At 45.5% G+C, this 13,249-nt stretch overlaps 1 protein-coding gene across 4 annotated transcripts in view; it reads right to left on the bottom strand.

Moving 5' to 3' along the window:
- The window catches only part of Prdm10 (PR/SET domain 10), a 107,950-nt gene that overhangs the window by 28,544 nt on the left and 66,157 nt on the right, over positions 1–13,249 (bottom strand). For 2 of the 4 annotated variants that reach the window (XM_052755772.1, XM_052755780.1), the window contains exons 10-13: positions 11,743–11,872; positions 10,543–10,785; positions 4,206–4,553; positions 2,193–2,348 (exon numbers count right to left, since the gene is read on the bottom strand). In XM_052755772.1, the coding sequence (XP_052611732.1) occupies positions 2,193–2,348; positions 4,206–4,553; positions 10,543–10,785; positions 11,743–11,872 (877 nt within the window). The remainder of the gene's footprint in view (positions 1–2,192; positions 2,349–4,205; positions 4,554–10,542; positions 10,786–11,742; positions 11,873–13,249) is intronic. The other 2 variants (XM_052755788.1, XM_052755797.1) reach the window with 2 other exon arrangements.

Genomic DNA, 13,249 nt, shown 5'->3' with positions numbered 1-13,249 from the left:
CTGGCTTACAGAGTGAGTTCCAGGACAACCAGGACTACACAGAGAAACCCTGTCTCAAAAAAACAAAACAAAACAAACAATCTAGCAGAAAATAATAATCCAAAAGGATAGTGGCACATCTCAGCACTAAACAAGTGGAGGCAAGGGATCAGGAGCGGAAGGCCAGCCTTAGTGACACATCCCATTTGGGCCAGCCTCGGCTACATGAGGCCAGCCTAAGCTACATGAGATCTTTTCTCAAAGTAACCACATTAATAAAGTGTTGGAGGGATGGGCAAATACTAACATTACGACACAAGGATTTCTTTACAGAGAACGTCGTTTTTATGGGTTTGGAGATGCAGCTTATCAGTAGAGTCTGTGACTAGCACACACAAAGCCCTAAGTTCAAACCCCATATCCAATACAGAAGGTATGGAGGGGCAAAGAGGAAAAGAGGAAAGGGGAATAAAAGAGGGGAAAAGAAGACATGGGTGGTGGGGGGAGGGAAAAGGAGAGAAAAGGAAAGGACACGAAAAATGAGATGTAAAGGAAAAATGTGAATGGAGAAAGGTGAGGGCCTGGACCACTGTGCAGAGGGGATGACTGCAAGGCTAGAGTTTTGTCACAGTAGCTGAGGAGGGTGGTGCACACAGGAAGGGGATGGGGAATGGGGACGGGAAACGGGGAGACGGGAGAGGAGAGGGAAGGGAAAGGAGAGGAGACGAGACTATGGCGGTCCGTACTGTGGTGCTGTGTGCCTGTAATCCCGGGACTTGGGAGGTAAAAGCAAGAGAACAGTAAGCTTTGAGGCCAGCCTGGCCTACCCAGAAAACATCATCTGGACAAGAAAACAAAGAAAAGGGAAGGTGGGAGGGAAGGAGGCTGGAAGGGAGAGAGGGAGGAGAGGAAGAAGAAGGGGAAGGAGGGGGAGAGAGGGAAGACCCCAACTCAATTTATACTCTTCACATTGGTGGTCTTTAAAAATCATGTGCATGCATGTGCACGGGGCATGGTTTGCATGTACAGGCCAGAGGACAAGCTGTGGGACAGTTCTCTCCTCCTACTGTATGGGTGCCGAGGAACACACAGCTAAGCACGGTGGCAAGCACCCTACCCTAAACCATCCATCTTACCACACGGTTTGTTTTCTGAGACAGGGTCTCAGCTATATACCCAGGCTGGTCCTTAAGTTGCTATATAGCCTAAGCTGACCCCAAACTCATGGCAATTCCCCTGTGTCAGCCTCCATACACAGCTCATAGTGGAACTCTTCAGAGATTTCAATCATGACGATACACTGTAAGCCACCACAAATATAATCCATAATTGGTCTATAATGGATGTACCACAAAGCTTATGCTTCTTCTCTTTAATGTTCATATGCTATAAGAACATACCTCTTACTTGTCCCAATAATCTCCAGTTTCTTTTTACTTATTTAATTTTATTGATCACTAATGTGGCGAGGACATTCAAGTACCACAAGCACACAGAAGGGCACAGGACAACTTGTAGGGGTAGCTTCTCACCTTCCACTGTGGGATCTGGGTATCGAACTCAGATCCTCCGGTTTGTTGGCAAGCGCCTTCACCTACTGAACCACCTCCCATCTTCCCAGTCTCTCGGACGAGTGACCACAGCTAGCTTAGCAGTGCCTCACAATAACAAATACCTCCAAGTTCCCGCAGACTTCTTCCCGCCTTGGTTTCTTTTTCATTTTAGGCAGGTTGAGGTTTCATTTTGTTTTCTTTTGGGTTCCCTAGGCACCACCAACTGGCTTGCCATTCACTATATAGCTCAGGCTAGCCACAAGTTCAAGCTCCTTCTGCCTCTGCCTCCTGAAGAGTGGGATTCCTTGCCAAACTACTTAAGTCTTATTAGAGCCCTTGAAATCATTGCATCCTCGAGCAGTCAAACCCCTCTGCTCCGTCCCTCAGATATCTTTCTTTCCATATCCCATCCCTGCCAGGAAAGATCCTGCTTACCTACAGGCTCCCATCGGATAAATGTTCAACAATGACCACGAAGACCTCTTGATTTAATTAGTAAGTACCTGGACTGGTCTCTTAGGGGTGCCTCCACAACAATCTAGTTCTACTAACCGTTCCTTAGGACATGTGCACAAAGCCATGAAACAAGCCGGGGTCTGTCCTTAGCCTGACTTAATCCTCGGCAGGACAGTCCCCTCAGGCTGCAGGCTGGCGCCCTACCTTAAACTGCTTCCCACAGGTGGAGCACAGGAAGTCCTTGCGGTCGGAGTGCCGGAGCATGTGCAGCCTCAGTTTGTCGGGGCGGCAGAAGGCCTTGTCACACTCGGTGCACTGGTAGATCTTCTCCGAGTGGAAGCTGCGCACGTGCTTCTTCACCTGGACAGGAGAACGGGGTGCTCAGGCCAGAGGAAGAGACCGGTGGCGGCGGTGACGCTAGAGGGAGCCAACGCACCACTGAGGACTGCCAGCAGCCTGGCCAGTCATCCAGTCACAAGGGACGACTGCCCTTGGCATCACATGCTGTCCTTGTCACAAAGAAACAGCACAGGCCAGAGAGCCCTGTGCATCTGAACCTCCCAGGTAACTCACAGGGAGAAAGAGCACTGCCTCAACCTTTGTACAGGTTTCTTCTTCTTCCTTTTTTTTAAGGCTAAAATGCGAGGTTGCTTTGGATTTTAATGAATCTTGCCTATAAGAAAACAAGTCACCGTGCGGTGGTGGCATGCCTTTAATCCCAGCATTAGGGAGGCAGAGGCAGGCGGATCTCTGGACAGGCACCAAAACTACACATAGAAACCCTGTCTCAAAAAAAAAACCAAAAAAAAGAAAAAGAAAAAAGAAAACAAAAGTCATTTGTTCTCATTTTTGTTTCTACACATGCAGAGGTAATCTTGCTTTATTAGTAGCTGACCCTTTCAAATCTTCCTATAAAGCAGGTCTGGGATGTAGCTCACTATAACTGCCTGCGGTCACACACGCTTGAGTCCTAAGTTCAGTCTCAGCACTAGAAGAAATGGGTCAGGTTCTAAAGAATGAAAGATAGGAATCAGATGACATTGGCAGTCGTTCATTAGTGAACACTGATTTCCTTCCTCCTGGACTGAGACATGTTTCCTTTACTTCAGATCATTTTATAGCTGTACCCTGCCTGATTCAACTCCAGTACGTGGGTGGGGGTGGAGGGCACAGAAGGACTTAGGTTCTGAGCTCTCTTAGCTACAAATAATAAACGAAAAAGCTTTGGGAGGGGATACAACTCAATAGTATAGCACTAATATCCAATAGCCAGCACTAATGTGGGGGGTAGGGGGAGTAAGTAAGCTGTGGACAGAAGCTAAGCAGAAAATCTAGCAAACTGTTCTTTAAAGCACCTGGCTTCCCTAAGGTTGGAGTTCCTTTTGATATTGCATTATGCCTTAACAACTTAACCGTGTGAAGAAAGACTTCCAAGACTCTCTCTGTTAGAAGAGCTATGGTTAAACCACAGTTCTTTTGATTTTGTAATTTTTAAAGAATATTTTTATGAGATACTGTGATTTAATTATTTACTGAACATAAAAATATTTTCACTTAAATTAAATCAGGGACACTCTGGGACTTCTCTAGTCCGTGCCTTACACAACAGCATATTATCTGCCAACTCTCTGTTTCCTTTCAAGATACACAACCTTAGTAAAGCAAGACAGGAAACCAGAATGGTAGAGAGATGTTTCCCATCCAGAAATGAAGGAATATGTTCTATAAATTCTATGCTGTTTTATGAGTAATAGATATCTGACAAAAAAATTTAAAAGGACTTTTTAAAAATAATAACCAGAGTTGGTGTTTCAAGATTTTTTGTTTTACGTTTATTTTTAGTGCATGTGTGCTACAATGAACATGTGGAGCTCAGAGGACAATTTGCAGGGGAAAGTTATCATGTGGGTTCCAAGGACTGAACCAGATCATTGGGCTTGGCAGAGTGCATCTTTACCCCCTTGCTTATCTTGCCAGCCCCAGATCTCATGTTTATTACTAGAAATATAACTTAAGACACTTAAATAACAGTAATCTGGAGAGCTAAGGAAAATAATACTCTGTACGTAAAATGTAGTTTGAAACTATTACAAAGTTATTTCAAAAAAAAAAAAAAAGATGAAAATATAGGTGCTGGATGGTCTCAGTTTTCCAAAAACTGAAGTTTCTTTTACCCAAAGACAGAAGCAGACAGGAATCTCAGGCGTAAACACTCACCTGGATAAAATCTGGGAACCGTTTCTTACAAGTTGGGCAGGTGAAGTAGCCATCATTGATATGAATGGCCACATGATCTTTCAACAAATCAAGGCGGTCAAAGGATTCTGGGCAAAAAATGCAAGAGTAAGTCTTCTGGTCTGAATGGAGCTTCATGTGGCTCTCCAGGGAGGCACTGCTGATGAAGCCCTTGTTACAGAGGTCACAGGTCAAAGGGCAGCTCCCCTCCCGCCCATGGAAGCGCAAGTGTTGGTCCAGTTTGTCCTTTTCCCTGAAGGCCTTCCCACACTGCAGACACTTAAAAGGCCGGAAGGACTTCCGGATAAATAAATGCTGAAGAGCTGCATTCTGAAAGACACAAACAGAACCGTGTGGTGAGGACCAAGAGTGACAACCACAATCAGACTTCCTAGAAAAGCTGAACTCAAGCTCACACAAAAGGAGTCTGGTGAGAACGGCTCAGGCTGAAGCTGTCCCAAAGAAGGTTGTCTTGAAGAGACAAAGTTTTGGGGGTTCACTTCATGGGGGTTCACTTCATATCTTTTTTTAAATTTATTTATTATGTATACAGCGTTCTGCCTGCATGTACACATGCAGTCCAGAAGAGGGCGCCAGACCTCATTACAGATGGTTATGAGCCACCATGTAGTTGCTGGAAATGGAACTCAGGACCTTTAGAACAGCAGCCAGTGCTCTTAACTGCTGAGCCATCTCTCCAGCCCCTCACTTCATATCTTTATATGTGTACTTCCTTTTGAAAGGATTTAAGCAAATTTCAAAGCATTTTTTGTTTTTTAAGACAGGGGCTCACTATATAGCTCTAGCTGTCCTGGAACTCACAGAGATCCGCCTGCCTCTACATCCCATGTGCTGGGATTAAAGGCATACACCACTACAGCCTGCTCAAAACGTGTTTTCACACAGGAAAGTAAAAAAGAAAGAAAACAAACCCAGAGCAGAACAGAACAAAAATTAAAGATCTGGAAGAAAAAAACTTGGGTAAATCACACATGCATGAATGAGCCTAGAGCATGTCAGTCAAAAGTCCTTGGTGAAGGACTCTGAAACATTTCACAATCAAAGAACAGAACTGAAGGGCAATTAGGCCTTCCCCGGAGGGAGGCAGAGAAAGAAATAGGTATGGGGTTTCTTTGGGCATAAGAAATTAAATCAGTGGATTTTATGCAATGTGAATTACTGGTCTCGATGTAAGACAATGAGCTGAGAGGAAAATGAAGATTTATGGGAACGCATTTGTTGGTGGGACTTGACGTGAACACACCATAAATGGAATACATGTACTTCAGTTCTCTACCACAGGAGTTGGTCAGTTCTAGTTAGATGCCGCCTAACTAAGCTATGCCCACTGCTGTGCTTCCGGTCTAAACAGGTCGATTCTACTCTTTCCTTTTCAGAACAGACTGCCCTTCTAAGGCTGGTTAGTGATCTTGTAAATCCATGCAGTTGTCACAGGGACCCCAAGCCAGAAAAGACAGACACTCAGTGGAATCTGTCAAAGCTGCTAGACAAATACCTGGCACTCCACTGGGAGCAAATCCCTACAGATACAATTCACACAGAGAATACAGAATCAATATTTGTTCTGCCTATGTTCCTCAAAGCAGAGAGGGCAAAGGTCTAGACGGCGTTCCGGTGGACCTGTGAATGGGTGTGCCTGGGCAGCTAGAAGGGAAGAGTCACTGAGAGATTAATGGGGGAAAGCAAAATATTTATTTGTGATTCACAGAAATTTCTGAACATGGTCCAATTCACATAACAGGAAGTGTCTCCAGGCTTCTCTAACAAGGCCAAGAGAGGCATTTGAAGGTGCTACCTAGTCATTTATTTGGAGTGCTGAATGACAATTCTGTTGTCTTCCTAAGTTGACGGGGGCTACTTGAAGGATGGGAGTAGGGCATCACATTTTATTCCTTTCTGTGTCTAGATCCCTTAATAAACTACTTAATCACAGGAAGTCTCTCATATTGGCTTGAAAACTAATAAAATATATTTCAGATAAATTCTAAACTTATTCCGAGGTTCTTCTCTGCAGTACCCACGACGACCTGAAGATCAGATCTTTATGCATCAGCCAGTTGCTTGCATTTCCTCAAGCTGCTCGGCAGCTCTCTAATCCTTCCAGTTGACCCTGACACACACTTGGCAAATAGCTTCTTCCTAGTTTCCTCCCTTTCAGAATGCTGTGGAAAGATGCCAGGTAAGCAGATGCTCCTCCACAGCTCAGTGAAGATCGGGATCTGGAGCATGTCTGCCATGGAAGAATCACTTCCTTGGTCCAGCCTCGCTCAGGTTTCCAAGGACAGACCTGCTGCACAACAGAGGATGGTCCCACAGGGGAGTCCATTTCTGCTGGGTGCCAAATCCAGAACTCAGCTTCGTTTTGCTCCATTATGCTCCTCAGTCTCCTGTCATTTCTGATTAGCATGAGTACCTTCAGACTCTTGATTGGAACGGAGCAGCCACCTGGCTCTCCTTCCTTGGTCCTACTGGAACTCTTATCATCTGTCATTTCCACGGAGCCCTGAACACTGTCTGAGTGCTCAAGGGCCGGCCTGCTTCTCTGCGAGCCGATGGCACTCATGTTACAAGGCAGTGAGAGCACTGGGCTGCCCCCACCTTTGACCCACTTCCAGGCTGGCTCTGCTCAAAGGTAGTTTCCCCTGTGCACAGTGGGCTACCCCCCCCCCTTGACCTACTTGCAGGCTGATTCTGCTCTAAGGTAGCTCTTTTGTGCACAGCCACACCTGGGCCACGTCTAGAAGAACCATCACAAACAGGGAGGCTGCACACAGATGCATTATGGGTCTCCTAGTCCCTGAGCACAGTGTCACTGTACTGTAAGGTACAGTAGCTGCTCAAAGGACGCCAAGATAGTATCTTCCTTCTAAACTCCGTTACACTACAGTGACTTCTCAGAGAGGAGTCTTCACTTGTACAATGATTCTCAAGTTTGACATGAAGAGCTAAGGGAAGCCACACTATTGATTCATTTTCATACTACTGTGATCCTGAGACTAAAGCTAACGAATCAACTTATTTGTTGGGTTTTGGTTGTGTTAAAAAAAATAATAATAATTCTATCACTCACTCAGCTTTCAAAACCTTTGGTGGGCTAACCCTGCCCACCACCCCTCCCTCTGCACTCTCCTTCACCGACACCCATACCAGACACTGTCTGCACTGCACCAAGTACATCTTGTGCCTGGGCTCTGATCCTATGGTTGACTTCCTACGGAGTTAGCTACCTTCCACAGGAAGACAGTTTTCCAAGGGCCTGTCTCCTATCTACAAATTATTTCCTGCCTTCCCCATATTGGGCCTTTCATTCGTCTCAGATCCTGGAGCGGTCACAGGCCGCACTTGTACATTTGACACGGAAATGCAAACCGCCCTCTGTCAGCTGGCTCCTTATTAGACTCTGAGCCCCTAGAGCCCCAAGCTCTGAGGTTGCCCAGACACTGCTGAATATGCAGTCCGAGTCCAGCACCACAGCACAGATCACGGCGATTGTTCAGAGCTGGAAGGGGCCTTGGAGATCACTTAGTCCTAGTCTTCATCTGCACAGGAAGAATCTGCAGCCCACAATTTACTCACTTGTCTATTTGCAAATAAATTCTCAGTATTCATTAATTTGCATTTACAGAGGCATCCAAATGTGTTCTCCATCTGGATTTAGTAAGTACAGGATGCAAGGAACAGCGGGTCAGCAAACACTTAAATAACATTCTGTTACGTGAAACACAGGAAACAAACCTACCTGCAGCTCCAACTGAGCAGGCAGCATTAGAGGAGAGAAAAATAGTTACATTACCAATTGGATTGGAAGACTTCCCTTCAGTTGGTCATTACCAATCTGGATAAAAAGATGAAAAAATATATAGCCCTACTTTTTAGAATGTGTGAGAGGAAAAATCAAGACAGATCACCTAATATAGACCTCCAAAGGCTTCACACATGTGGCTTCCGCTCTGATGCAAGGAACCTAGTGCTGGAACCAGTACCCCACCTCTTGAGAACCAAAGTACACAAACAGCTATACTATGTTTTTACATTCCCAGCTTGATGACAGTGTAAGCTGTGATTCTTTTCCCTTCAAAACAATTAAATGGAGGAAGCATTTCCCTCAACTTGGTAGGCATCAGAATTACCAAAAGAACAGTGAGGTAGGTGGACAAGAGGAGAGGTGCAGACTGGGAAGTGACGTCAGTGATGATGGACAGGAGGACAGGTGCAGACTGGGAAGTGACGTCAGTGATGGACAGGAGGACAGGTGCAGAATGGGAAGTGACGTCAGTGATGGACAAGAGGAGAGGTGCAGACTGGGAAATGATGTCAGTGATGATGGACAAGAGGAGAGGTGCAGACTGGGAAGTGATGTCAGTGATGGACAGGAGGACAGGTGCAGACTGGGAAGTGACGTCAGTGATGGACAAGAGGACAGGTGCAGACTGGGAAGTGACGTCAGGTGCAGAATGGGAAATGATGTCAGTGATGATGGACAGGAGGACAGGTGCAGACTGGGAAGTGACGTCAGTGATGGACAGGAGGACAGGTGCAGACTGGGAAGTGACGTCAGTGATGATGGACAAGAGGACAGGTGCAGACTGGGAAGTGACGTCAGGTGCAGACTGGGAAGTGACGTCAGTGATGATGGACAAGAGGACATTTGTTCACATCATTTCTCCTTCAGGCCTATAGTTATGCTTTTTTTTTTTGGTTTTCGAGACAGGGTTTCTCTGTGTAGCTTTGCACCTTTCCTAGATCTCGCTCTGTAGACCAGGCTGGCCTCGAACTCACAGAGACCCACCTGGCTCTGCCTCCTGGGTGCTGGGATTAAAGGCGTGCGCCACCACCGCCCGGCTAGTTATTAATTCTTGAAACTATATAGAGCGAGACAAAAGTTGTATGTATTTTGATTACCATTTGTTCACATGATATTTCTTTCCGTCCTCTAGTTCTGAATTCTTGAAATTATATAGAATAAGCTGAGAGTTGTACATATTTCAATTCTAGGACCCTCATGAAGGATATTTAAACAGTTTTCAGAGCCCTTTGAAGCTGGCATGTGACTAAGAATGTGTAAATGTACTGTTAAATGAAATGCATTTCCAAGGTCCCTTCTAGCTTATAGGCAAAGAAGCAGACCAAAAGAGGGAGCAGACCAAGTCTGTCTCACTCACAGCCAGACCCCAGCCAGGAGTCACTATCCCTATCTCCAAAGCACACCTTCACTGCTCTGACTAATCATCATTAGAAAGAAAGGAAGAAGAGACCAGAACAACCCTAAGCTAACATGACCATCCATCTAGAAAATGTAAAGGCTAGAAAGCTTGTGTGTGTGTGTGTGTGGGGGGGGGGGTTCTCTTTTATGTACAAGTCAAGTATCTACAAATCTTTTTATACATTAGCTACCACAAACACAAGTTTATATCCTTACTTGTTGTCAACATAGACATCACACCAAACCATATTTCTTTCCATACACACTCACTGCAGTTCCTAACTCAGGCTCAAATGCAGTCCACAAAATAACAAAAGAAGCATGTTAGAAACGGAAGACAGAGGACCTCTGCAGCCCACAGTCTAGAGCCAAGACACAGACAACACAACTGGTATACTGACCAGCTCCCAAATGGCTGCTCTGCTTTAAGCTGGGCCAGGTGTAGATCCTGAACCTGACACTTGCTAGTCCCCCTTGGAACCACAAATAACCACATCTAGTTACCCATAATTTCCCTGAGAGCTATGACTAGACAGAGATTAGAATGGCTGTGAATATCAACATTTTAGGTTGGTAAATAGAGCTTAGGGGAAGAACCCTGTTTAGCCTGTGTAAGACCTTTGGTTCAATCTATAGCACCAAAAAGAAAGAGAGGAAGAGAGAGAGAAAGAGAGAGAGAGAGAGAGAAAGAAAAAAGAAAGGGGGGAGGGAGGGAGGAAGGGAGAAAATTAAGTAAAATATAAGTAATTATTGTAGTTAAGTATACCTAAGTCCTTATTTTGAAACTTTGAATTCAGAAATATAAGGAGCTAGCCTATTTTAAATATACTAGTCCATGAGCAGCCCAAAGGCAGGCCTCTGTGTGCCATACCTATGTTTGATGATTGACTCTAGGACAACCATGTCAGCTTGCCGTGAACAGAAACACTGAGAAAAAGCACTTTTGCAAAGTAAGGCAATATAAAGGGCATTTGAAAGGCTAGATGCAAGATTTTGAAGTGAATGGTCAACAGGCTGGGACACAAAGCCCTGAGAGAGCTGGCCAGGAGGAGGAAGGTAACCAGCTAGCCAGGGAGTGCATACTTTCCCACTTACTCGGATCCGTTTGGCCCTTCGCATATCATCCGCTGTCAAAGTGGTCTGGGCAGGCACTACAGTCTCTTCTTGCTGTGGCTGCAGGTGCAAGGTGTGAGTTTCTGGTTCCTGCTCCAAAGAAGTCGGGGTTTCCTGTGGCAGCTGGGGGATTGGGATGGACGCTTGTTCTGGCTGATCCAGTCCGTTCAGAGCAGCTGGTTCAGCCTCATCGAACTGCTCCTTTGTGGGGAAATGCAGCAAGTCCTGAATTTTGCAAACACCAGGAGTTACCTCCCTGTCTCCATAAAGATCAGTAGTACAAGGACTATTGGCTCAAATTTAAATCACTGCTATTTAATTACTTAAGAGGAGGGTCTCGCTACATTTCTAGGCTGGCCAAAACCTCCTAAGCTAAAACAGTCCTCTTGCCTCAGCTTCCTGAGCAGCTAGGACTATGGAACATGCCACCTAGCCTAGCTACAATTTTTTTAAAAAATGATTAGCATTATGGTGCAGAAAATAATACTCTTCCTCTGAGAAAGTTAACAGGTAAATGTGTGCAGAATGCAAAAACTATAAGACATCTCTGGTCACAGAACAAGGAAACTGACACAATCTTTCTGGAATATCAGTCATTCTAAGGGATTAAGTGAATTAAGCAAAGCCCTCCTAGAACACCTCCAGTCAATTTCAAATCTTTAGGACAGCAAAGTTAAATCTGTATTGTAAGCAACACTCGAAAATACATTTTTTGGGTCAGGCAGTGGTGGCACATGCCTTTAATCCCAGCACTCAAGAGGCAGAGCCAGGCGTATCTCTGTGAGTTCGAGGTTAGCCTGGTCTACAGAGTGAATTCCAGGATATCTAGGCCTACACAGAGAAACCCTGTCTCAAAAAAATAGAAACAAGGGCTGGAGAGATGGCTCAGAGGTTAAGAACACTGACTGCTCTTCCAGAGGTCCTGAGTTCAATTCCCAGCAACCACATGATGGCTCACAACCATCTGTAATGAGATCTGGCGCCCTCTTCTGGCCTGTAGTCATACATGCTGTATACATAATAAATAAACAAACAAATTTAAAAAAACAGAAACAACAATCCCACGTTAGTTAACAGGACAATGCTCTAATACGACAGGATTATAAACATGAGAAGGTACTTCAGCCAGGCACAGTGGAGTACCCCACAAGCGTCGAGAAGGAGCCCCTTGGACCGCAGTACCTGTGTCCCATCATCACTCTTTTCACCATTTTCACTGGTGATTTCCAAACGGATAAATTTTGGAGGACGTCCGGGTCGCCGGCCTGGGCCGAATCTCCTCTTGCCTCGACCCCTTCCTCTGCCTCTTGTTCTGGGGACAAGAGACTGGGTTACATACAGTCACCATGTGGCACCCCCAGCATCACTCCCTAAGCGGTTCTAGTTGCCCTCACTTCATCACTCCCACTAGTTCTTGCTTCTGATGGACACCACTGCGCTGCTAATGTGTGCTTCCTACATCTCTCACCTTTTCTCTACAGCCCAGAGATGTCTTAACAATTTGGGGGGAAATAAGAGCCAAAATAATGACAACACTTTGCTTTTGAAAGGATTTGAGGAACGCAAACAGGACAGGCCATGCTTGCCCTACTGCTCACTCCAGGATTCAGTCCGTTCTTCTTCCTCCTTTCCTCAGCTCCTACTCCTTCCCGGAAATGTGGCTAACTTCACATAAGTCTTGCTTTCCACAGCTTTCTAGATAGTCAAAACCAATCTCTAACTCAACTGTTCCATAACGAGTCAAGTAAACACAAACTGAAGTCATTCCTTTTAACTGATTCCCAAAAGGCAAAATGTCCCTATCAGATGAGACTCCTGGGCTGGGGATGAAGCTCGGCTGGTAGAGTGCTTGCCTAGCATCCCAGGACTGCATATGCTAGATATGGTGGCACACACTTGTAATTCCCACACTCAGGAAGTGGAAGCAGGAGGATGAGAAGTTCAAGATCACCCTCAGCCACATAGCAAGTTCAAGGTTAGCCTGGACCACAACAAACTGTCTCAAAACAATGAGAGGAGGGTGAAGGAGGAAGGGAGGAACAGAGGGAGGGAGAGAGACTGGATTACAGTCAGCAGTATAGCACTTGCCCAGCATGTGTGAGGCCCTGGCTGAGGCAAGGAGTGGGGCAAGTGGATTCAGAAAGAGCATCATACATGTATTTTGGAAGGCATGTGTGCCGGCTCACCTTGACTGCCAACCTGACTAGGCTGAGAGCACCCAGGACATTAGCAATGCACACCTGTGTTGTGTGTGCATGACTGTTTACTAAGTGGGAGAGAGCTGCTCTAGATACAGACAGCAGCACCCCACAGACTGGGAGTCTCAACGTTCTGAAGAAGAGACTGCTACAGCACAGGCATCCTCTCACTGCTGTGCGGCACTGTGAGGTGAATCAGCTCTTCTCTGTCATGCCCTTTCCACCATAGAAGACTGAAATTACAAACAAAATAATCCTCTCCGCCTTGAATTATTTTTCTCATTTACTTTGTCATAGCGATGAAGAGCTAACACGGCATGTGGGGTGCACGATATCAATGAGATCATGTTTCACTCTTCCATGCAGCCATTAAACAAATATATTTTTCCAGGAATTTTTTTTTTTTTTGCTTTTTTCTAAGATGGGGTCTTACTACGTTGCCTAGGCTGGTCCAAAACTCCTAAGCTGAAGGGATCGTCCTGTCTCTGTGT

This window comes from Peromyscus californicus, unplaced genomic scaffold, assembly GCF_007827085.1.
Source record: "Peromyscus californicus insignis strain IS unplaced genomic scaffold, ASM782708v3 Scaffold_11__1_contigs__length_118956290, whole genome shotgun sequence".
NCBI classification, from domain to species: domain Eukaryota; kingdom Metazoa; phylum Chordata; class Mammalia; order Rodentia; family Cricetidae; genus Peromyscus; species Peromyscus californicus.
Note: the sequence above shows the minus strand (reverse complement) of the source record. Positions and strands in the feature narration are given on the sequence as shown.